The 24,259-nt window shown below is 41.3% G+C and overlaps 2 protein-coding genes across 2 annotated transcripts; one reads left to right on the top strand and one right to left on the bottom strand.

Annotated features, from left to right (window-relative positions):
- Positions 1-10,249: 10,249 nt before the first annotated feature.
- On the bottom strand, positions 10,250-11,587 carry LOC109415973 (sorbitol dehydrogenase-like). Its single transcript, XM_019689952.3, has 2 exons — positions 11,430-11,587; positions 10,250-11,366 (listed from the first exon to the last, which is right to left on the bottom strand). The coding sequence occupies exons 1-2, from the start codon at positions 11,484-11,486 to the stop codon at positions 10,335-10,337; spliced, it is 1,089 nt and encodes a 362-aa protein (XP_019545497.3). The 5' UTR covers positions 11,487-11,587; the 3' UTR covers positions 10,250-10,334.
- A 6,591-nt stretch (positions 11,588-18,178) lies between these two features.
- LOC109415972 (sorbitol dehydrogenase-like) lies at positions 18,179-19,414 on the top strand. The gene is made up of 2 exons (XM_019689951.3): positions 18,179-19,119; positions 19,188-19,414. The coding sequence occupies exons 1-2, from the start codon at positions 18,212-18,214 to the stop codon at positions 19,369-19,371; spliced, it is 1,092 nt and encodes a 363-aa protein (XP_019545496.3). The 5' UTR covers positions 18,179-18,211; the 3' UTR covers positions 19,372-19,414.
- The last annotated feature ends 4,845 nt before the right edge of the window (positions 19,415-24,259 follow it).

The following is a 24,259-nucleotide window of genomic DNA, read 5'->3' as shown; positions in this document are numbered from 1 at the left end:
TGACAAAAGTGAAAATCAATTCGCTATGGCAGGAATCGCGAATATTATAAACGAACTTACTAAAAAAAAACACAATGGAATAATTTCCACATCAAATTCAAAAATTGCCAAACAATTTGTGCACTTGCTTATTAGAGAAGAATTCATTAAAGTGCAAAAAGTGTCGAACAACAAATATAGGATCAAAGAGTTAATGCTGAACAATGTGGTGCTGGTCAACCGAAAACCACTCAAGGCAAAGCACATCATAGGATATGCGAGTGAGGTACTCCCGACCATAACTGGAGCAGTGGTGCTGTCAACAACAAAGGGCCTAATGACGCATATCGAGGCTACCCGCGTCAATGAAGGAGGCCGAGTGCTAGCAGTGATCTACTAGGCTTCAATAAGGTGGTAAGTCAAATCTGTATCTGTAGTCTGCATTTACTCCTAGTACCCAAATTGCAATGTAAATTGAAATTGTAATCCTTCACAAGTATTTATAAAAGTGAAATGTGAATCGAAAATTTAATTAATTACATTTTTTTTTCGTGAAATGACCAAAGAAGAACTGGCCATTATTGAAAACCAATTTAAGGAAGAATTTCTCAATTTGAATAAAAACAAAAACCGACCAAGGTCATTCGAAAATATACAAGAAAAAATTACTAAGTTACATAATTTACTGAATAAGTATAAACAAGTTTTAAATACCCTTGGAAAAGCTTTACAAATTGAAGACTGGAATCAGGAATGCTTAAAATATAAGGAGATCATAACTATTTATGAATCTTGCATTAAAATTCTAAACGAATGTACAATTATAAGTCCAAATAGGTTCAAGTCAGCAGCCAAAGCTATTATTTTACAAAATCGACTCAATAAAACCGTCAAAATGCCAGAAGTGGACATAAAGTTGGGGACAGCCCTTGATTTTATTTTTACCATGGTACCATTAAATTTATTCAAAACGATTGCTAATAGAACATTAAAATCGTTGAAAATTATTATTTATAAGGAACCAATCTTTATAAGTAACCCTACTGATATCCAAACATTACTAATCAATCATCATAATACACCCATCGGAGGACATGTAGGTCAATTCCGATTATAAGTACCTCAAACTTCGAGAGAAATACAGATGGCATGATATGAAAAGATCTATTGCTCAATTCGTCAAGGCCTGCGAATTGTGCAAAAGAAACAAAACTATCAAGCATACAAAAGAACCAATGATTATAACAACAACACCATCAAAGGCATTCGAAATAATATCCATCGACACTGTAGGTCCCTTACCCAAATCAAATAAAAATAACCGTTACTGCATTACAATTCAATGTGGTCTAACGAAATACATAACCATATTATGCCTCTCAAGAAAAATCAGAATATAGCGATTATCTGCCTCTGGCTTCTGATATTGGCGCGACAGTCACTAATCATAACAGCGTCACCAGATTTAAAAGTATATAATTCCATTATATGGGGTTTGACAGCAAGAACACTCATTCCACTGAGCCACTCTTGCCGTTCGTCACAAATACATTCAAAAACATCTGTCACTTCGCGAAACCCACGTGCTTTTGTTTTTGGCGGGAACACTTTTTCTTTTGTTTTGCCTTGCGACTGTCATGCGGCGGTATGCCTTGCGAGCGTACGACCGCCGCAGGACTCTAATAAAAGATAAGCGCGACAATAATTCCCATTCAAAATAAAGAAGCGAACACAATAGCCAGAGCATTAGTCGAACATTTTATTTTAACTTTTGGAAATTTTCTAGAAATGCGTTCTGATCAAGGTACTGAATATAATAATGAAGTACTTGAACAGATAAGCAAGTTACTTCAAATTAAACAAACATTCTCAACACCATATCACCCACAGTCGATCGGCTCATTGGAGAGAAATCACAGATGCCTAAATGAGTATCTGCGATCATTCACCAATGAACACCAATCAGATTGGGATGATTGGGTCAAATATTATGAATTTTCGTACAATACAACACCTCACACAGATCATAGTTTCACTCCATTTGAGTTGATATTTGGCAGAAAAGCAAACCTTCCTCAAGATATTCTAGAAAACAGTAATGAACCAATCTATAATTTTGAGTCGTACAAAAACGAGTTAAAATTTAAATTGAGCAAATCTCACGAAATAGTAAAACAAAAATTATTAGACCATAAATATCAAAGAAAACAGCAATATGATAATAAGCTCAACCCCATATCTATTGAAGTTAATGATGTAGTTTATCTAAAGAACGAAAATAGAAAAAAATTGGATCCGTTTTATATTGGACCATACAGAATAATAAAAATTGAAGAACCGAATTGCGAAATACAACACACACTTACAGGAAAAACTCAAGGAAAAACTACAAAAGTACACTAAAATAGAATAATTAAAGCGTGAATTTTGTTTCAAGTAACCTTAAGTAGAGTTCCACCGAGCCTAACCTCTCACAAAAAAATAATAAAGTAAAAAAATAAGTAAAAAGATGAGGTAGGTGAAAGTTCCCAGCTCTGAGCTGAGGAGTGCAAAATTCGGTTAGTCTGAAAATATTTTTTTTATGGGTTAAGAGCTAAGAAAATAATTGTAAAACCCAAAAATTGTAAAGACATCTGGGGTCGGCAACCAAACTAATGATTTCATTCCATTACATCATTCTCAAAAGGGGGGAGGTGTGCTATACACGCATTCTTTGTTACACCAACGAACCTAACCTCAAACTGACTGACAATTCACAGGTCATTTTGACAGATGCAACATGAGCATGAAAAGGACGGCAATAAGATCGATAAAGTAGAATACATTATCCGTCTTTTTCGTGCATGTGTGTGGTCTGTCAAAATGACCTCAGAATTGTCAAACATTTTCATGGCTAGCTTTGTTGGTGTAATGAAGAATTCACCCAAAACATCTTTCCCTCATCTATCAGCATAAGCAATAAAACGCACATAACATTTTCCAGAACAGAATAGGTCAGGTCCGCATAGGCGCGAACGATGGCCTCGGTGCAGCGTGCATAAGCACTTTGCACCGACGCTCTCGAGTGCACATGTTTTGCTGACTACACTTTACTCGAATCATGAAATCCATTGTCAAATCGACCTGGGGACGATTTTCGAGCGAAGTAACAAAGCTGTCAAATGACCTCGGCAAACTTTGTAGCAGCATAATGATCCGCAGTAACTCCTGCAGATCTACACCAGCGTTATCAAGCTTTTCGAAAAGATCCTCCGTTTGTTCGATGTGCCGCTCGACGTCACCACCTTCTTCCAAACTAAGCGCGCAGAGCTGCCGCAACAGAGATGCTTGGATCCCAATCGTCGCCTTGTTGTGGTACGTTTTTAGATTGTCCCACATTTCTCGCGCAGTCGTCGATTTCTTAATGAACCGCAGCTGACTATCTTCCACAAAGAAAGCAATAGTAACTCGAGCCTTTGCGTCATCCCTCTTTCACTGCGGCAGCGTAGCATCCTGCTCCTCGGGTTTCGCAGTAACGATGACGTACCAAACTTCGTCACGCTCCAGCAACGTTTGCATTCGATACTGCCATGAAGAGTAATTTGCACCACTGAGTTTGGGAAACACGACCTTCACGTTGTCCGCCATCTTCCCGTTTCAATCGCGCGCGAACAGTTCTCGGAAAATTACTTTTTCTTCCGAATTTCTCGACGATACCGCACTTTTCCCGATTTCCGACACTGGGGCCAGAACCTGACGGACGTCCACTAGCAGAGTATAGTGGGATAACTCGGATTAATCGAAGGAAAAAGGGTAATAAACGCGATTAAAATACGAACGAAGATTTATTAACGTGCTATTCGTACTAAGGAAAACCGGAATGAGTGAAAATTTTGTTTTTGCTCTGTTGGTAGCAACGAGGGACTGCACGGTGGTTATTCTCCTCCAACAAAAAAGTCACAGTGTTATCACCGACGAACTGACGTGGTGGCTAGTGCAGAACGATGACGAAATTTCATCCGCAACCCGCAACACTTGATTTCGATGCGTCGAGCGTCGCATCGCAGCAGTCTTATCAGCTTTGCCGGAAAACCATGTTTGATCATAATCTGCATTAACGTGTTTCTATGCACTGAACAGTTCGCCGCCTTGAAATCAAAATTATCCCGAAAATTATCGACAATCAGCCGCATCTGATCCGTCGTTGATCGGCCCTCACGAAAACCCGCCTCACTTTCGCCGACGAAGTGAATTCGGGACAAAATCTTGTACGCTGAGTTGAAAAGTGTTGTTCCTCTGTAATTCGCGCACTCCATGCCTTTTTTTATATAGAGAGAAAATGAGACCATCAAACTAACAAACAGGCAGTTCTTCCTCACTTCCCAAATCTTAAATGTAATATGGAATAACAGTTGATAAAGCTGCTCACTATCGTGCTTGAGAAGCTCGGCAATGAGTTCGTCCTTCCCAGCAGCATTGTTGTTCTTCAGCCCTCTAATGGCTGTCTTGATTGATGGTCTAGTATTGAAGGTTCCGAAACCTGTCCATCGTGGTCGATTTGAATTCTGTCTGTCGCTCTTTCATTTCCACCGTTCAACAAGACCTTGAAATGCTGCAACCTGCTAGTCACCATTGCATTGTTTTATCCGTCAGCAAGTTTCCATCACAATCGTTGCACATGATGGGAGAAGGCGTTATTTTTCTTCAAACGCCATTGCCAGTTTCGTAAAACATTCGCATATCATTCTGTTCCGTACTCTTTCACAGAGCTATCACATTTTCCTCATGTTCTTTTTTTGCGGTGGATTAGCTCTTCGGCTACTCTTGCTTCCTTATATTGCGCCCTGCTCTGCTAAATCCCTGACATCAACATCCGCATTTTGAAAACATTCTTCTCGTCTTTTACTCTGTGGCATTCCTCGTCGAACCACCCGTTCCTCAGTCGTCTTTGAGCAGTGCCTATAACGTGAAAAGTTATCCCAGATTGCAGGCAAGCGAAGGAAAAAAAAAATCTTGTACAAACATGTTGAAAATTTAACGTTTGCGTTCATGGATAAATGTGCTTGGAATTCCACGATTTGGCAGGAAGTTCCCGCTTTGGGCATTGTTTTCTCACATCACGATGATTACACCAAATGTGTACAAGGATGATGGCCTCACGAATTGCCTGCTGCTTTTCAAAAATGCACACGAGGGATCTGTAGAAGTATCATCACGGATATCCCATATGGGTAGTGTTTGGGTTTCTCATCAATCTTTCGACTCCTGTAATAATTCGAAAATCCACTAAGGGGCCATCCATTAAGTACGTTACGTTCCTAGGGGGGGGGGGGGGAGGTGATTAGTGAATGTTTGACAAGCAATGTATTAGGTATAGGAAAAACCCGTACGAAGGGGGAAGGGGGGTGGAAAATTCTCAATTTTAGCGTGACGAACTTAGAGGATGCTCCCTAAATTAGCATTTCTCAGCTACATTTCACACTAATCAAAATTATTTCGCTTAACTGTTGTGTAGAAGACAGCCCTGTAATAAACTGAAGTAAACTTGTGTGTTAGCCGCTGCGAAGTCGTGTGCGAAATTTGTCTGTGATAATAATGAATTTCGGCCGAGTCTAAATGGGTGCAAATGTCGCAATAACGAAAAAACACTCAAATTTTGCCTCTCCTGAATTTACAGAATTGCCCTTAATTTCATAAGAAGAGAAAAGTTTAGCAAAGTTTCTTTGGGAACGTAATCAGACTGGTTGAGGGTCTCAGGATACTACAGATCAGATATGACCCGACTGTCTGACAAACACGCCGAAGGGGTTGATGCTAAAATTTAGTACCTTTATGTAGATTTTCAAAAGGTTAACACGAAAAAAAGGAGACAATTGGTGAAACATACAATTATATAATTTCAGTCATATTTTTCCATAAAAGAACAATAAATAATTATTGTTTTGAGTACTTAACCATTTCTGTTTGTTATCCAAGATGACGTCAGCGTGGAAGCTCCATAGGGGAGCTTACATATTTTCGGCAGTTTTGTTTTCTTCGTCATGGAGGGTTTTTTGAAACCTGTTGAACTCTGAATTGGCCTCAAACCTTCCCAACCAAATTTCAGGCAATTCGGCCCACAAAAACCCCCCATGACGAAGGGAACAAACCTGCCGATAATACCCTTCGTCACCCTATAAATGTCTTTGGGATTTAAATGGGAAATGCATTATAGCAGCGTTTCTCAAACTATGGGTCGCAGGCTGCCACCTTAGGTATAGCTTCCGGTGGAGGAGCATTTCATACTCAGCCGCTGGATGCCGGTACAGACGCTGTTTGAGTCGCAACTCCTTAGTGAATAGACGCTCGGGACGTACCTTCTCAATCTATCTGAAGTCAGAAGGACAGCAGAGCTCAGGCTGCACTACCGGCTATGCACACTACTCTTAGAGGGCGGTCTTTGTCATTGATTGACCCGTGGAAGCATGAGGTAGGAACTTGTGAGGACCAGAACCATGGACGCTTCAGTTTCTCGACTCACCATTTTGCAACCCAGAAAGTATCTGGGATTCAATTAATTATGCAACGTCATCTTGAATACCAATTGAATGATAAGTTCCCTGTACAGATCCATTATTCTTACCTCCACGATTTGACTTGGATGAGTCATCCAGACTCAGAATATCCCAAACGAGATATTTTGTCAGGTTGGATTTGCTGAATATGATAGAGTACATATCACCACTTTGTTGACCAATAGACTGTAACAGACCTTGTTTAACAAACTCTAAAACAGTTTGGATGACCTAGCACATCCAAAACATATGTTTTTAGCCCTCTCTTGCCATCTCAAAATTTTTGAGCGCCGGGCGCCAAAACTTTTAAAATACTTTGAATCTACTGTAAATCGAATAACGCTTTTACAATTAAGCCCCAAAGGGTTCAGATTTGGGGTACATAAGTTGTCCATATGCAATAACTGATACAAAAACGTGACGGAATATTCCTCCTTATACGCGACGTTATCAATTCTACCCATTCGGTTTGTATATACCCACTAACTACTAAGACCTACGCGAAGATTTCGAGATGATACTGGAATCGCCATCCCTCCACGAATGGAAATCGCCGTGGGGCCGTGTGAAATGCGCTGTTTATTTATTGTTGCAATAATGATTGCCATTTTCATACATTTATAGACCAGACCGGCCGGCACGCGCTGAGCGCTGATAGTGATAACCGGAATCACAATACGACGGGGCACGGCAGCGACGGTGGCTCCAGCAAACACCGTGCATCCAGCAATCTCTCTCCATCATATTACAGACAGTAGGGTCAAGTGGGGTAAAATGCCATTTTTCAAACTTTCATCGTTTTCAATGATAATTAGCCTCTTTTGTTAGGCTTTCGAAGTGGTAACAGCAACTAGACAATATTTGCTCGATACTTCAGCAAAAATATTCACTAAATTATTGCATTTTCATCGATTTTCAGCGACTTTAAAAACTGATTCGTAAAACGGAAGTGGTGCAAAAAGACCATCTGCCATGGGGTAAGATGCCACTTCATGAAAACATTCAAAAATTACGTCCATCACTTTTCGGGCATTTCCGGCTCCTTTTCTCCCCTCTGTCCCGCTTTTTTTCGTATACTCAATAAATGGAGTGTTACCTCTCTCCCCGCAAAACGATGATCGTAATATTTGAATGACCCCTAACATGGAAAGCGCAGACATCAACAACCATGCGTCTCCATGCGTGCCTCAATCTCGTTGGAAACACTTGGCTGGTAATAAAATCACCAAAAAACCTTAATTGCAAGCACGAAAAACCGGAAGTTGCCAATTTTCATTGGGAAATCAAAAGATTTTTCGTGGGTTTCGTGGTCTAGCTTCTAGAAGAATGTTCGATGCAAACATATCTTGACACTATTCACCAATAGTAATGATCAAGTCCCATTCATGAATGATTTTATGAGTTCGGCAGCAACATTTCAAAAGGGCGTAACTGCATTTTGAAACAAACCACTCTTTCACATCTGTGGGTCATATTTTAAGTTTCCCACGAAATTCACAAACATTACTAGACAGAGAAATTGCTCTTCTTTCCTATACTGGCGGTGATTTGCATGGCGGCATTGAAATACGATCTACAGATGTGAAAGAGGGGTTTGTTTCAAAATGCAGTTACGCCCTTTTGAAATGTTGGTGCCGAGTTGGGCCATTTTACCCCATCTTGGCATTTTGGGCTTTGTTCCCCTATAGGTAATATAAAAGAGAGATTCTAATGCATTAGATAGGCTGCCGACGACGTCGGTCGGGCTTGTCATTAGTTTGTCTTGTTTGGATGAGATAAGTTTGATGGATGTTTCTGATTATTGAGTGAGGATTTGTTGTTTTTGTTGGGATAGAATCTATTCTAGTTATAGTTACTATAAACAGTTCATCATGTTCCAGCTAATCCAGATCAACTTAATGTCATCTTCTGTGTGTCGTTTGCTAGTGTGATGATGGTGTTCGTCTTAGTATGACTACCACCTTTCAAATCACCTTTTGATTGTTTAACAATGGTGATTTAAAACTGTGTCAGAAGCTTTCTGGAAACTTTTTCGAGTGATCAAGAAATATTCTCATTTTTCTATGTAAATTTAAGGTACCTGAATCAGTTCTGCATAGCATTTTGGCATGCGAAGATTTATTGATTTGTTTCTAGAATGGCTAACCTATTATTTTTGTTCTATTGGCTCTTATGCCCATACGAAATTTTGAAGACCGAATATCTATATCTTATTGTTGTTTTTTTCTACTTAAGAGCAGTGCTGACAATGTCATTTCGACATATCTAGATTCAATCACCTACAACTCATTTCAGAAGCTGAATCTGAAAATATGGTGTATGAGGAACTTGCGCGGCTAGATCAGTTCTACAAGAAAGTCACGGAAAAACCATCGACTACTTTTCAAAAATGCCAAAAGATATTCATCATGAATATCAATTGGCATTTTTCGAAGATACTCGATGAGCGGTTTTTCCGTGATTTTCTTGTAGAACTGATCATGCCGCACATATTTATCATACACCATATTTCCAGATTCAGCTTCTGAAATGAGCTGTAGGTAATTAAATCTACACGCTAAAACCGCTCAGCACTAAACTGCCGGTGGAAGCATAATTGTCACATGTGCATTTTTGGCAATATTGAGATTTTGCGGTCCATGACCATGTATCATGGTGTATTATAATATGTATAGGGAAATATAAATCGGTAGTTTGTTCCGAAAATTGTTGAAAAAATGCAACGCCAATTTGTCACATTCTGAAAAGTGGACGCATAAGTGTCACGTTTCATTGGAAATCCTATGAAATTTTAAAATCGCTCTAAAACAAAAATTAGTGCTCAAATTTAAAATTGGTTGATGTTAGAACACGATTCGGCATTTATGCTTCATAGTTGAGACAATTTACTTTTTCGAACTTTGGACGTGATTTTCTCGATTGTCTGTTTTTGCACATGTGACATTTATGCGTCCACCGGCAGTAAAGTGCATAATTTCCAGACTACACCAAAAATGTGTAAAACTTACACATTCACAAAATCAGCTCCTACGTCCGCAAAATCGTGAAATTCGCAAAAAAAAAATTAACGGCAATCTATCTAGGTTTACTAGTGAACTTGGTAAACAAAAATATATCGAAATTTCGCATCCAGAAGAGTGTACGAGCTGCTTTTGTGAATGTGTAACTGTTACACATTCTTGTTGTGGTCTGGAAATTATGCACTTATGAGTAGGCCTTATACATTTTGGGTGCTGAGCGGTTTTAGCGTGTAGACATATCGAAATGACATTTTCAGCACTGCTTAAGAGTACGTAATTCTATGTAAAATAGAGATTAGAGAGTTCAAGAATTTTAAAGGTAGTTATTTTAGTAAAAATGTGGCAACGACAGTTACAGCCTTATACGACAGTCAAACATCTAGTGTGTGTAGGTTGAAGGCACACATTTAGTCTAACACGCAAGTCATCAACTTGATTGAACCGCCTGTCTGATAATGTGAAAATTACATAATCCTCCGTTCCGGACCGTACTGTCAATTGCCTCGCATGGTATAATCGTCGCTGAACGAAGTTTTACGTAGACACGTAGATAAGGGAACGTCCATAAATTACGTCACGCTTTGAGGAGGATTGGGGGTTTAGCAAAGTTTGTCGACCCATGCGAAAATTGCAGAGGTCTCATACAAAAAGGGTTACATTGAGGCGAGGGGGGTTGAAAGTAATTTATGTACGTTCCCAAGTCATTATTCAGACAAATTTCCGACACTCAACAACCACTTTATTACCTCTCACTTATCAATAGCTTCTACACATAATAATACGCTAGTCCAGTCCTCTTGACTCACAGCTTTTTCATTGGGTTATTTTTGTTACGAGGTTGACAGTGGATCATGACCTTGATCGCACCCTCCAATCCGTGGCGAGCCGTTTTGAACGCTTGCACCGAATCCTCCAGGTTGAAGTGATGCGTGATAAGCCGGGTTGCGTCGATCGTTCCATTCGCCACCATGGCCAGTGCAGCCGGATACGCGTTTGCATACCTAAATCCGGATCGTATCTCGACCTCCCGAACCAACGCGATCGTTATGGGTAGATTCATGTTGGTGTTACCGATACCTACCAATGTAACGACACCTCCGATTTCCGTGGCCAAAATTGCCAGCCGAACGCAGGGCTCCGCACCAGTGCATTCGATCGAGATGTCCGGGGCACATCCCATGAGGCCATGGATCTTCTTGACGATGTCGTCTTCTTTGTCACCCTTCTGGATCAACAGCGTGTAGTCCGCTCCAATCTCCTTGGCAATATCCAGCTTACTTTGGACCAAGTCGATCACGCAAACCTTACCTGCCCCCATTGCTTTCGCTACCAGCACGGACACCATTCCGATTGGACCAGCGCCGAGAACCAGAACGCTCGATCCCAACTGGACATTCGCAATGCGACAGCTGTGCACCCCGACGGCAAGCGGTTCCATTAGCGATCCCTCCTCCATCGTTACATTCGGCGGTAACTTGAAGCAACAATCTTCCGGATGCGTATAGTAGTTCTGAAGCGATCCGTGGATCGGTGGCGTGGCGCTGTAGATTCCATCCGGGCAGAGGTTGTACCGACCGGCCTTACATAGTTTGCACACCTTGCAGCCGATGGCCGGCTCAATCGCGACTCGATCACCTACTTTGAGACGCCTAACGGCCTTCCCGACACCGACCACCACACCGGACGCCTCGTGCCCAATGACCATCGGTTTCTTCAGGACGTACTCGCCGAATCCACCGTGGGAAAGGACGTGCACATCCGATCCGCATATTCCCACGCAGTCGATCTCCAGCAGGACTTCGTTATCGCGCGGCGTTGGTATCGGGACTTGCTCCTGTGATGGACAAAACAATGCAATGATAGTGACGATCACGTGATCGGTGTTAGTTGATCTTACCATCCGCATATCGTCAACGCCATGAATCACCGCGCCGATGTTTGTTCTTTTCGCCATTGCTGAAACTTTTGCTTCCTTTCTCGAAGTGCGATCGAGTCAGAATGATGACTCCCCTGGACTCAAGGGCCGACTATATACAGAATTGCATTTAATGATCGGGCGCCTACAGCATTCAGTGTGGCACAACGATTGATTGACAGTGGCCGGCATCTGCCTGGCTTTGCGCAGTTATTTGTAACTTTACTAAGTGATCGCGTGACTGCAACCGTTGGAAAACGATTGCTGTTTTCAATTTGAGCAAATAATCACCCTCGTTGTCGTTGTTGTCGATCGTAATGGATTCATCATTTTTTACGTTTTATACATGTGATTCTGAACTCGGAGATGCATCAGATTTGATCGCCATAGAACATGTGTTCTACAATCAACATAATTGATAACTGGATACTCCGATGATATGGATGTACAGGCGCAAGCAATGATCACCAGATAGATTTAGATGGTTTGTACTCATGAGGTTTGCAGAGCCATGCTGAGCAAAGAGTGTGCTTTCATGAGTGTTCTATATCTGACAATAAATCATCCAAGTACTTTTTGAAGGTCCTTCAGATCTCGAGGAATAATCAGGAATCATTAATTGTTTTCTGGTAAAATTTTGGCTTTGCAAATTTCATAGTTATTGCACAACGCAGTGTGTCGTGCAACATGTGTCGATGGTAGTGTACCTGGACGATGCATTTTCACGAAAAATGTTCTAGGTGTTACATATGTTTGTCTGTGGCATTGAGTTCAACGAATATTCTAGGTCGTTCATGTAAAGTGCAGGCAGGTGTTTGACCTGTGTGGTGGCAATACCATTTTCGTGCTTAAGTTACAGTATGTATTCACGATATTTGAAGAGTTGACCTGAATAGTGGGTTGAGTTCGATAAAAAATATAGTTCATTTAGGAATTCCTCGGAGATTAAGTCTTAAAATCGACAGGCAGAACATGCCATACAATGTTCTATGTAATTAAACTATATACTGGTTCTACGTTCCCACTAAAACTTGGCCAGCTTCTCTTCAATTTAGTATCCATCGAAAACTTCCAGAGTTATTAACCCATATCCGCCCAGCGTCCTTTTTATAGCACAGATACCCCGAACGCCCAGCGCCCTATTTATAGGACAGTATGTTTGAAGCGAATACTTTGAGAAATACGTTTTCAGAGAAGTTATTCAGAGCATTCATGTTTCGCACACAGACAAACAGACGTATCACTTCGAACATTTTTCGATCCAAGTCATAGTCACATATAGTCTCGAATATACCAAAGTGGGCAATCCTTGTCGTTTTGACAGGTTGCAACTATGGGGATGACAGAAAATCGACTGTTCCAATTTTGACGTTTCTACTCTTTGTTTTATCCAGGGTCTACAATCATGATAAATTTGACTGGAATTGTTAATTGGATGTTTACAAAAATGCATACTATATTTTCGATAAAGTGATATTTTTCTATGAATTCGTTAGAAAGTTTACAAATTTCCTGCTCCAAACTTTCTGCATAAATTTACGCTGAGAATTGTCAGAACTTTCACCTAATGAAAAAAAGGAATCCAGATTCCATGAGTTGAATCTGGATTTTTTTCTCAACTTCTAAAGATTCTTAGTAATAGAGTGTGTGTGTGGCGGCTTGGCAGTTGGGAAGCATGCCAAAGCTGAGCTTTGCTTTTGTTTGCCAACGAGAAATCCAGACAACCAAAAATGGAGAGATAGATGGATGCACATTCAAGGGTGAGCTCGATTCATGCTATTGTTTTATTTTTTATTTTATTTTTCGGGTCCTGAATATATGTGCACGATTGGTTGCGTCTACACTTTGCGCATTGCAATAGAAATTTGTGTGGGATTGTGTATGGAAAAACATACTTTTTTGCATTTTTGTCATAAGTTGAAAAAGTTTGTTTGAAAATTCCTAACCGATAATGTAAAATAATAGCCTAAAATATTCTGAAAAACTTTGTCGAAGACCGCCAAGCGATCCGAAGCTTGTAAAAAAAGTTATATTCAACAAACTGCATGCATGTGTTTAACTTTTAACATGTAAAGGAATAGCAACAAAATCATGCTGTTTCGGCAAGTAATGCCAACGCTATAACTTTTTTCATAAGCATCAGATCACTTCGTGGTCTTCTACAAAGTTTTTCAGGATACCGTATGCTATGTTTTCACATTACCGGATACATGGCTTCAGAAAAATTCGAGCTTCTCATGAAAAAAAAAATGTAAAAAAGTATGTTTCCCCATGTTAAATCCCATACAAACTTCAAACGCGATGCGCAAAACGTAGACATAAGCGATCGTGTCCAAATTTTGCACAGTTATTCCGGTCCTGAAATAGGAGGTTAAAAGTTTTGATCTGACGGGATGTCATCAAATTTTCTATTTATCCATATAACGGATGACCCACTCTACTGTACACGCCAAACATATGTACTCAAATTTAAAACAAAAACTAAAAAGTATGCCAAGTGAATTGTATTTGAATAACATGATTCAAGTAACAATACTTTTTATTGTTTTTAAATGTATCGAATTGTTTCAAAGTGTGATTGAGAAATAAACTTCTTTTAATTTAAGGTTCATGAGAACTTTACAGGCAGTTTTCCAACTGTATAAAAACAACTTAAATTGATTTTTACTTATATGTAGTACCTTTAAATTATTAAAGAACTATTGAAAAACAGTCGAATTAATTAGTCACTAATAAAGCTAATGTTCTCTTATTGTACGAACTATATGGGCTAGATTTCTATTGTATAAAAGTTACAATATATCTCTTGTGTGTTTTATTGTGAACAATGAAACCTATCATATGTTAATAATATTTACCATACAATGAATGGTAATTTTTTATCCGGGTGTCTAGTCCAGTAAAACTGTGTAGCACAGGAAGCGGTTTTCTGATGCGGCTTATACTCGGTGTGGAAAAAAACGTGAGGTGCCTTCGGGATTTTTTTTTCCTGGCGGCTTGCTGAATTTTGGAGAAACACCATTATATTTGGAAATAATTTATAAAATCACAGAAAAATATATTTTAGTTATCTTACCAGGGAAGAATGCAACGGATTTTACGGTTCTGCTGCACAAACTTTGAGTTGCAACGGCAGGATCAGCGCATGCGAGCACGCAAGGGATGTAGGGTAATTCGCTAATTGTTGAACGGTTAGTACTGGCATTTTTATTTTTGTTTGTGTTTCCGTGCATAATTCCACTTTAGTTGAAAAATATTCAGTGAATGTATAGATCCCCTCATTCCTTAACTTCTCATTTAATTTGTATTCCCTTAAATTCCATTTTCTAAGAGAAAATAGAACATTTGTATGGGAAGTCTATAATCCAAATGTTGAACGCTGCCATAAGCTAGCTCATCCTAATGTTGGACGATTCTCGCCAATTGTTGAACGGCTCAAGCTTTGTTCGTAATTGATGACGTATAACCCGACATAAACTTATCATTGACCTATTTTTATTTTCGTCACCAAACCCAACATAGACCCAACAGTTATACGATATGGGTCCAACAGTGGTCCAACATTTGATAACATTTGACCCGACATCCGATAACTTTTCACTCTGGCGGAATTTTCTCCGGGTTTTTCGTGTTTTGTGCCCAGTTAGTCATTTGAGTGACAATTCAGGAATCGTTTCCCATTTGAAGAGAGCTCTGGTGACCAAAACATAACCAAATGCAAAAATGGCTGAAAAGATTTGACTAAAAGCGAAAACGACTGAAGAAAAGAACGCCTTTGAAAGCCCCTGAAACACTCCTGGAAACCCATGGGACTCACTCAACCCCCTAGCACACCCCTGGAACGACCCTGAAATCCTTTGAAAACCCGTGGATCGCTCCTGGAAAAGGTAGAGTGAAAAAAAAAAATCTAGCAGTCATGCTAACATCGTAGGTTATGCCAGTGTTCAACAATTGGATCTTAGATGCATAATGTTAGTGTGATAAGAAAAATGCTTTGAAAATGTGATTTTAAACAATGTTAAACTGTTAAGGAAATCCTTCCAGTTCTTGTAACTACGGTGTGACTTTGATATTTGTGGTAGATTTGCCAGCAAAGCTTATTTCGTAACCGCAATTTCTTAAAATTAATCTTAAGAGTTGTGCAGTTTTTGTGTCATCAGCGGTACAAAATTTTCAATCGATATTTCTGACGTAAAATATGTATAATTTTGTAACTTTATTGGAGCAATATCATGGCACACATGTATACGCATCTACATCATAAGTTTACGTTGATGGAAAATTACTTAAGTTAAATTTGTAATAACATTTTCAAAAACTGTTCAACATTTGGGTAGTGTTCAACAATTGGCGAATTACCTTATATGATTGCAGCAGAATTTTCAAAATGGCTGAGCATGACAAGCTTGTGGCGATAACAGTGGAACGGGTCACATGAAAAAACTACTATTTTGATTTGTTTTAAACTGAATTTTCGGTTGAATTTCCCTCAAACAAAATATTGGTTTGATTTTACCCGGGCTGTTTGTTGTAAGAAATCAAAATTGTGATTTGTTTTTCATTGCAATCAAAAGAAGTAGTCAACCCGAAGTATAGTAAATACAAATCATTATGCTTGCAGCGAACAACAAATTTCCAAATTTGTTTTTACCGGAAATGATGTTACTAATCAATATTAGAACAACAAACGAGCAAGTTTGTTTCAATCACCAACAAATTTCAAGATTGAAATAACAACACAGATAAAAAAGAAACAGGTTTGTTGTTTCAAATCCGACCGGTTTTTTTCCGTGAAGGACGCCGAACTGATCTATACACTCTGAAACATTGTAAATCATGGAGAGTTTATATTTTAAACCATTTTATCATTCACGAGGTATACACCACGCATCGTTTAGAAAGTATACTAACTACATATATAAAATTAAACTGCGCCAGAATAATGAGAAATAAGATAGCCCCTGCTTAGCTTAGTCATCACAACCAGAAAAATTAATTGTCGCGTGCTATTCATCAGACCATTTTGATAAAGTTTTTGATTGCTCCTATCGTAATTACGAAAAAATCAACTTTAATCGGTTAGCACATTGGCCAATGTTCCAAGGAATAAAAAGTAAGTACTGCCCATCATTAGATATGCATGACAAAAACACATTTGCATAAACAAACGAATAAATATTTTATGTTGCAGGGATGATGATTAATAACACTTGGCAGAACCGGAACCACTCCGGCGGCGGTGGATTCCTTAACGGCCATGGTACTGGCAGCGGGCTACCGAGAAGGAATCCGGTCATGGCCATGACGAAATCGACGGCGGGAAGACAAAGATCGTCATCGAATGCGGCGGAATCAAGATCCGAGGAATTTGAGACCGTTACCAGGTGTCGGAGGAAATCGACAAGCAGCGTCACGAAAACGACCAGAACCAGGTTTCGGCGATGAGAGGCAGTAGAATATCGGCCGAAAGATAACGGAGACAGATAGCCGCGAGAGTGCATAATTAGTTCAAATAAATCCGAGAATAAATTAATCCGAATTTAATTTAATTGTTTTCTTTGTTCTAATAAAAAAAAAAAACAAAAAAAAAACATTTTAAACAAATTCTCGGTAAATCCTGGTTATACTAGGTTAAATATTTGTAACTTATACTGAAATTCGTTTTTATCTAAGTTATACTAGGGCAGTTTAGGCTGCATATAAACGGAGCCTGGGGTCAACCAGGCGAAATTGATTTAGTGTGGGATGTATACTATTTAGTATAGATTTTTTTCTGAGTGTACGTGATGGAAAATTCCACGGCAAATGAGATGTGGGATGCTACACTGAAAGACGGCTTGCAGTTGAAATTACTATTCTGAGGGTCAACTTAAATGCACAACGCCACTAGATTTGTGCAGACTGATTTTCGTTTCATCTCAACAGATTTATGTTTTCAATTCTACCATGGACCCGATTTACAATTAAAAAAAGTGTCTGTCGGCAGCCGGATTCGAACCAAGAACCTTGAGATCACCAGGCTCGCACGCTACCACTCGGCTATCGAACCGGTTGATAAGTAAGGAAGCAAAACGCACACAAGAAGCGTTTGTTGGTCGATGATCACGTTTTGCCATGGTAAATTTAAAAACATTTGTATGCTCGTCATTACCGCAAGCCGTCTATCAGTGTATGAAAGATGACTATAAGGCTATCTGACGTTTGATCTCCTTTCTCTGTTTCGCTCCCGAGGAGGATAGGTTTGTTTTCATACGGAAACGTTTCCGTATGAAAATATTAAACAAAAAATTGCTATCTTCTGTGTCTGCTTGAGAGAGAAGGGTGATGAGCGCTAGATTGCCTTATGAACGTTCTTCTGAAATTGAAACAAATTATACAAATCAATCCTGAGAATTTCAAAATAATATCAGACAGCAACTAATGTGATATATCAATAGGAATTTCTTGATTCTCATATAAAGGATCACTCACTAAAATACCGAAACTCAGACGTTTATACATATAATTATAAATCATCAAAATAGAAAACTTTGTAATGAAATTCCTATTCAAACAGTAGCTATGACAAAATGATAAGCGGATGCACAAGGCAATACATTAAACAACATTCTTATCGCCAGCTGAAATGGCTTCGTGGGAGCAAACAAGAGGTCACTCTTTGAATTAGGTTTATCTCCTTGTGGGATAATCCACCCTGCACTAGGTGGAGCATCCCAGTATAAAAACCACAGCCGAGTTGACAATCGATCAACAATTCGTAAACGATGGCACCCAATCAGAACTTCGCTGCCGTAGTGCACGGTCCTAACGATCTTCGCCTGGAACAGCGTCCCATTCCGGAGCCGGCCTTCAACGAGGTGGTCCTCGAGGTGGACTGCTGTGGAATCTGCGGAACGGATATCCATTTTCTGAAGGAAGGTGGATTCGGTGCCCAAACGTTGACCAAGCCCATTGTGCTGGGCCACGAATCGTCGGGAGTGGTGCGGAAGGTCGGCAGCAAGGTCACCCATCTGAAGGTGGGAGATCGCGTGGCGATCGAACCTGCTGCGGGATGTCGTTTTTGCGATCTGTGCAAAGTGGGCAAGTACAACGTTTGCATGGATGGAAAGCACTGTACGACGCAGAAAACCGATGGAAACTGCTCGAACTTCTACGCCCAGTACGCAGATTGTTGCTACAAGCTACCGGATCATGTGTCCATGGAGGAAGGCGCCATGTTGGAGCCGCTATCGGTGGCCGTCTACGCAACTAGAACGGCCGATATCCGTCTGGGTAGCAGAGTTGTCATATTTGGGGCAGGCCCAATAGGACTGATGTGTTTGATCGCTGCCAAAGCAATGGGAGCTACGAAGACCGTAATTCTGGACTTGGCGCGGGTTAAGCATCGACTTGATCTGGCGAAGAAACTCGGAGTGACGGGTACGATCGCGATCGATAAAAACGACAAGGAAGACGACCTTGTGCGGAGGATTCATGAGGTGTTGGGAGGACCGGCAGATCGGGTGTTGGAGTGTACCGGATCGGAGCCGGGTATTAGAATCTCGATCAAGGCCACCCGCAATGCTGGTCAGATCTGTCTGGTGGGATTGGGTAACGAGGACGTTAAGCTGCCGATGGTGGATGCAATTTCGCGGGAGATCAACATCCTGACCGCCATGCGGTTCAATCATGAGTAAGTTGAAGTTTGGTGTTCGAAAAAATCGTGGAGTGTTTATGGAAGTGTCCTTGCTTCTTTTGCAGTTTTCCAGCGGCGTTGGAAATTGTATCGAGTGGTTATGTGGACATAAAACCACTGGCTTCGCACCACTTCGATCTGAAGGACGTTCACGAGGCGTTCCGAGTTGCCAGTCAGGGCGAGGGTAATAAGGTACTGATTCATCTCGTGCCCAGGGATGTCAATAATAAGAAGAAGTTTGTGAATTAGAATTTGAGTTCGTTGAATAAATAAATGTAATTGATAGTTTGGGTACAATGCTTTTTCCCTAAATTTTGTTCATAAAGAATTCATTAGATCTGTTGAACACCTAAAGCTCGATGTCAGCAAAAAAGCTATTACCGTGTGCTGAAATTGGCATTAATTTGGCTTATTTTTGGACTGAAGACTTCTTTTTTCATGTGGATTGAGAATTTGATGTGTCACGGAGAATCGGAGAAAAAAAGTCTCAAAGTGAACAGGTCTAATGAATATGAGTTTAAGATTCTTAAAAGAATCAATCCATCTAAAAGTATGATCTGAGCCCTTATTTTCAAGCTTTTCTCGATGATTTATCAAAAATTAACTAATTCCTCTAGAAACCTATTTTTTCGACAGGAACTGCTGGCAACTATGAGGATGACACCAAAAAATGTTTGATTCAATATTCGACATATTTCAGATAGTATTTTGACCCCATCTTGCCCTTTTGACCCATTGTCACCCCCAACGATGGCACCTTAATTTTAATTTTTAAGGCAATTAGTGCTGGTTAGATTTAATTATCAGAATTCTTTTGAAGACTTAGAAAAACATGTTGTAGAAAACTATGTCCCACTTCTGCGGAAAGTTCGCGACGCAAATGCTTGGTTGCAAAATTGAGTGATTTTTATTCTGTATACTTTTTCCACAGCTTTTTCGTTAACAAAAATAAATAAAATAAAAAACTATGTGTGCGAATTTATGATTTCACCTTACTATGCATTTTTCCAAATTAATGTCCCGCGTTGAAGGTTTGATAATCTGGTCACTTTTAGGGATGGACAGTTTCTTGAGCAGGATTCACCTAGGTAAGTTATATGATCGGTTTAGCCTGTTAATGCGGCATTCTGATGGAAATGCGAAAACAAGTCAACTCATTATAAATGTTAAATGAACGATGCTAAATATAACATACTTTGCATAGAAACTAAGGATGAGGAGTTAAAGCTACTACTTGAGGTGATGGACTGAACAAAGTGTGCTTGACAATATAAAAACGAAACGTGTTGACTGTAATAGTATCTAAATGTTATTATAAACTAGCTGTTCTGGCAGACGGTTGTGCCATTGGCTGTGGTTGTTTGACATCTGTTGCGGGGCCTTTCCAGCACCGCAATTTAGATTGGTTTGATTGCGATCGATTTGAATTTCTTTCCCGTTCATAGTAATTTCAGTTATTTCAAAATTCTTGTACTTTTTAGTTGATTTTCACTTGTTCTAATTCTGATTCTGATCGATTCATCCGTTCGTGAGTTTTTCTGCCTCAAAGGGAATCCAAACTCATTTTTATATAAAAAGATTATTATTTTTTAAATATCGCAATAAAACAATAGCATGAAACGAGCTCACCCTTGAATGTGCATCCATCTATCCCTCCATTTTTGGTTGTCTGGATTTCTCGTTGGCAAACAAAAACAACGCTGAGATTTGGCATGCTTCCCAGAGCTGCCAAGCCGCCACACACACTCTATTACTAAGAATCTTTAGCAATTGAGAAAAAAAAATCCAGATTCAACTCATGGAATCTGGATTCCTATGTTTTTTTCTTTAGGTGAAAATTCTGACAATTCTCAGCGTAAATTTATGCAGAAAGTTTGGAGCAGGAAATTTGCAAACTTTCTAACGAATTCATAGAAAAATATCACTTTAACAAAAATATAGTATGCATTTTTGTAAACGTCCAATTAAAAATTAGCCTGTGCACCACTTTGTGCTATCTTCCTCACTCCTTCGTAATTTTTGAAAACGGGGACCTCAGTAAGGGGCTGTCCATAAACCACGTGGTCATGAGGGGGGGGGGGGGTTCGGCCAATGACCATTTTGTATGGACAAATAAAAAAATTTGTATGGACTAATGACCACGGGGGGGGGGGGGGGGGGTGCTGGGGGTTTGGGAAGTCCCAAAAAAAATGACCACGTGGTTTATGGACAGCCCCTAAACGTCAAATTTCCTGTGGGAGAGAGCAAGACAGCATCGAAGGCTGCACAGGCTAATTTCAGTCAAATTTATCATGATTGTAGCACAGAGAAACAGACGTAGCACTTAGAACAAATTTCATTAAAAAACATCGTCACGAAAACATAATCGCCCAATGCTAAACGTACTGTGCTTGGCCGGGCTGCCACTAGATGGCGGTAGTGAGCAAACGTCAAACAGGAGCAAAAACGATACCAGCGCCGCGAGTGGTCAATCGACCTACTACTGAATATTTGAATCAACCGTTAAAAAGGTGATCGATGGAAGGTGATGAGAGTGTGACGTCTTTTTTTTTACCTTCTAAACCATAGGGCGATAATCTGCTCAACAGACACCCTAACAGAAGATTAGGGTAGTGTAGGTCTGACAGGCCGTCTTCTACAACAAAAGTAAAATCCAGGACTACTCTCTCCTCGTACCCACTAAACCATTCCTATGGTCGCCAAACCCTACGTCTCTCCGGAACCACCAAGAAGGTATTGCTTCAGAGACGTCGAGAGTGTGACGTCTGTTTCTCTGTGATTGTAGTGCTGACTAACGACCCTGGATAAAACAAAGAGGAGAAACGTCAATATTGGAGAGTCCCAGACTCTCTGCCATTTCACCATGGACGAAGCTCTGGCGTTTCGTCGCGCTCCTCTTGTACCTCTTTCTTCGTAGCACTCAACATCCTCGGCCAGCACTAGTGCTATCGGCATCATGCCCGCTAACACGCATACCGCGTCTTTCGAGACGGTCCGGTATTTTTTTTCCTTCTAAACCATAGGGGGATAATCTGCTCAACAGACACCCTAACAGGAAGGTTAGGGTAGTGTGGGGCTGAGGCCGTCTTCTACAACAAAAATATAAGCCAGGACTACTCTCTCCTCGTACCCACCAGGCCCTATCAGCTGCACCAGAAGGTTGCTGACAGCAGGGTCTCCACCTGCCCCGACCCTTGCCGGGGACCCCTTTCCAACCGCGGGCTCGGATCCAACCCAGTAGACCGACGCCACGACAGCACCGCTACCGGGACTTCCTCTTCGCGGCCACTTAATCGCTGTAAGAGTCGATCTTGACCGCAGGGCACCGGTATGACCTACGAAGCCGACTCCGAACCCCTGGACCACCTCTTGTACTGCATCTGGACTAGCCACTATCCGAGTCCACGCGCCACCTCCTCTGTAGTTCCCAGACGATATGGGTGATAGCCGTTGAAACGGCGTTCCAGCCAAACTCATCCCTACACATCCTCTGGACCAAGTTGTCCGGGTTTGTGTCCTCCCCGCATGTGGCAAGCATGCGGTCAGTGCGGTCAGTGCTCATCCCTACACATTCTCTGGACCAAGTTGTCCGGAGTTGTGTCCTCCCCGCATGTGGCAAGCATGCGGTCAAGCATTGTGCGAAAACGCGGGCACACGAACAAAACGTGTTCCGCCGTTTCCTCTAAACCATTGCACACTGGGCATTCGGGAGAATTCGCATGCCCGAAACGGTGTAGATACTGTCGGAAGCAACCATGACCTGCAAGGACCTGTGTCAGGTGGAATGTAACTTTCCCATGGTGCCTATTAATCCAACTATCTACCCTCGGTATCAACCTATGGGTCCACCTTCCTTTGGTGGAACTGCCCCACGCGCGCTGCCATTTGACCATAGAGGCCATCCTGGCAGTCCTGCGTATGCCTCTTGTGCCGCGCATTTCGAAGCACTCCATGTCCTCACTGATAAGAATGCTGATAGGCACCATACCAGTAATGACGCAGAGAGCGTCGTGTGACACGGTACGGTACGCGCTCGCAACCCGCAGGCACATAAGCCTGTAAGTACTTTCCAGCTTCCGTCGGTAGCATTTAGTACTTAGCGCGGCGCCCCATGCCGGGCCGCCATACCTAAGTATGGACGTAGCAACACTAGCCAGAAGCTTGCGCTTACTGGCGTACACCGCAGAGCTATTGGACATCATCCGGGACAGTGCCGCAATAGCTGTGGAGGCTCTTTTACAGGCATAATCGACGTGGCTACCGAAGGTAAGCTTATCGTCGATCATCACGCCCAAGTGTTTGACGGAGCGCTTTGACAGGATAGTACACTCTCCTACACTGATCTCCGTCTGCTGCTCCGACTTCAGGTTGTTAACAACCGTCACCTCTGTCTTGTGGTGAGCCAGCTCCAGTTTCCTGGACCGCATCCACGCCTCCACAACCTTGATCGAGTGGTCGGTAGTCAACTTCACCTCCTCGATCGTTTCACCGTAGACTTCGAGCGAAATGTCGTCGGCAAATCCGACAATCTCCACTCCCACTGGGTACTCTAACCTCAACACCTCGTCGTACATGACATTCCATAACACCGGTCCCAGGATGGAACCTTGCGGGACTCCTGAGGTTATGTGAAAGCACTTCCGACCCACCTCCGTGTCGTAGACTAGTACACGATTCTGAAAGTAACTTCCGAGAATCTTGTACAGGTACTCCGGTATCCCCAGACGCAAGAGCGCATCGGCAATAGCAGACCAGCTGGCGCTATTAAACGCATTCCTTGCATCCAGAGTCACTACCGCGCAAAAACGAATTTCCCTCCTCTTAGGCTCGAGTGCTTTCTCGGCGGTTTTTGTAACCGGTGTCTACGGTGGACCTCCCCTTCCGGAAGCCGTACTGGTTGCTCGAAAGATTATTTTCGCCCTCGGTGAACCTCAACATTCTATTGAGGATGATCTTTTCGAGCACCTTCCCCGCCGTGTCAGTCAAGCATATTGCCCAGACAACCAGTAATCGTATAAGATGTTGCATAAGATGATAAAGTGGAAGCCATATACGTGCATGCCTCCATTTAGGCGCATGTAATATGTACACATATCGCCTCCACTTTGACATCTTATACGATCACTGGTAGACTGGG

The sequence above is a fragment of the Aedes albopictus genome, chromosome 3, assembly GCF_035046485.1.
Source record: "Aedes albopictus strain Foshan chromosome 3, AalbF5, whole genome shotgun sequence".
In the NCBI taxonomy this organism is placed as follows: domain Eukaryota; kingdom Metazoa; phylum Arthropoda; class Insecta; order Diptera; family Culicidae; genus Aedes; species Aedes albopictus.
The sequence above is the reverse complement of the archived record's forward strand: the minus strand, read 5'-3'. Positions and strand labels throughout refer to the sequence as shown.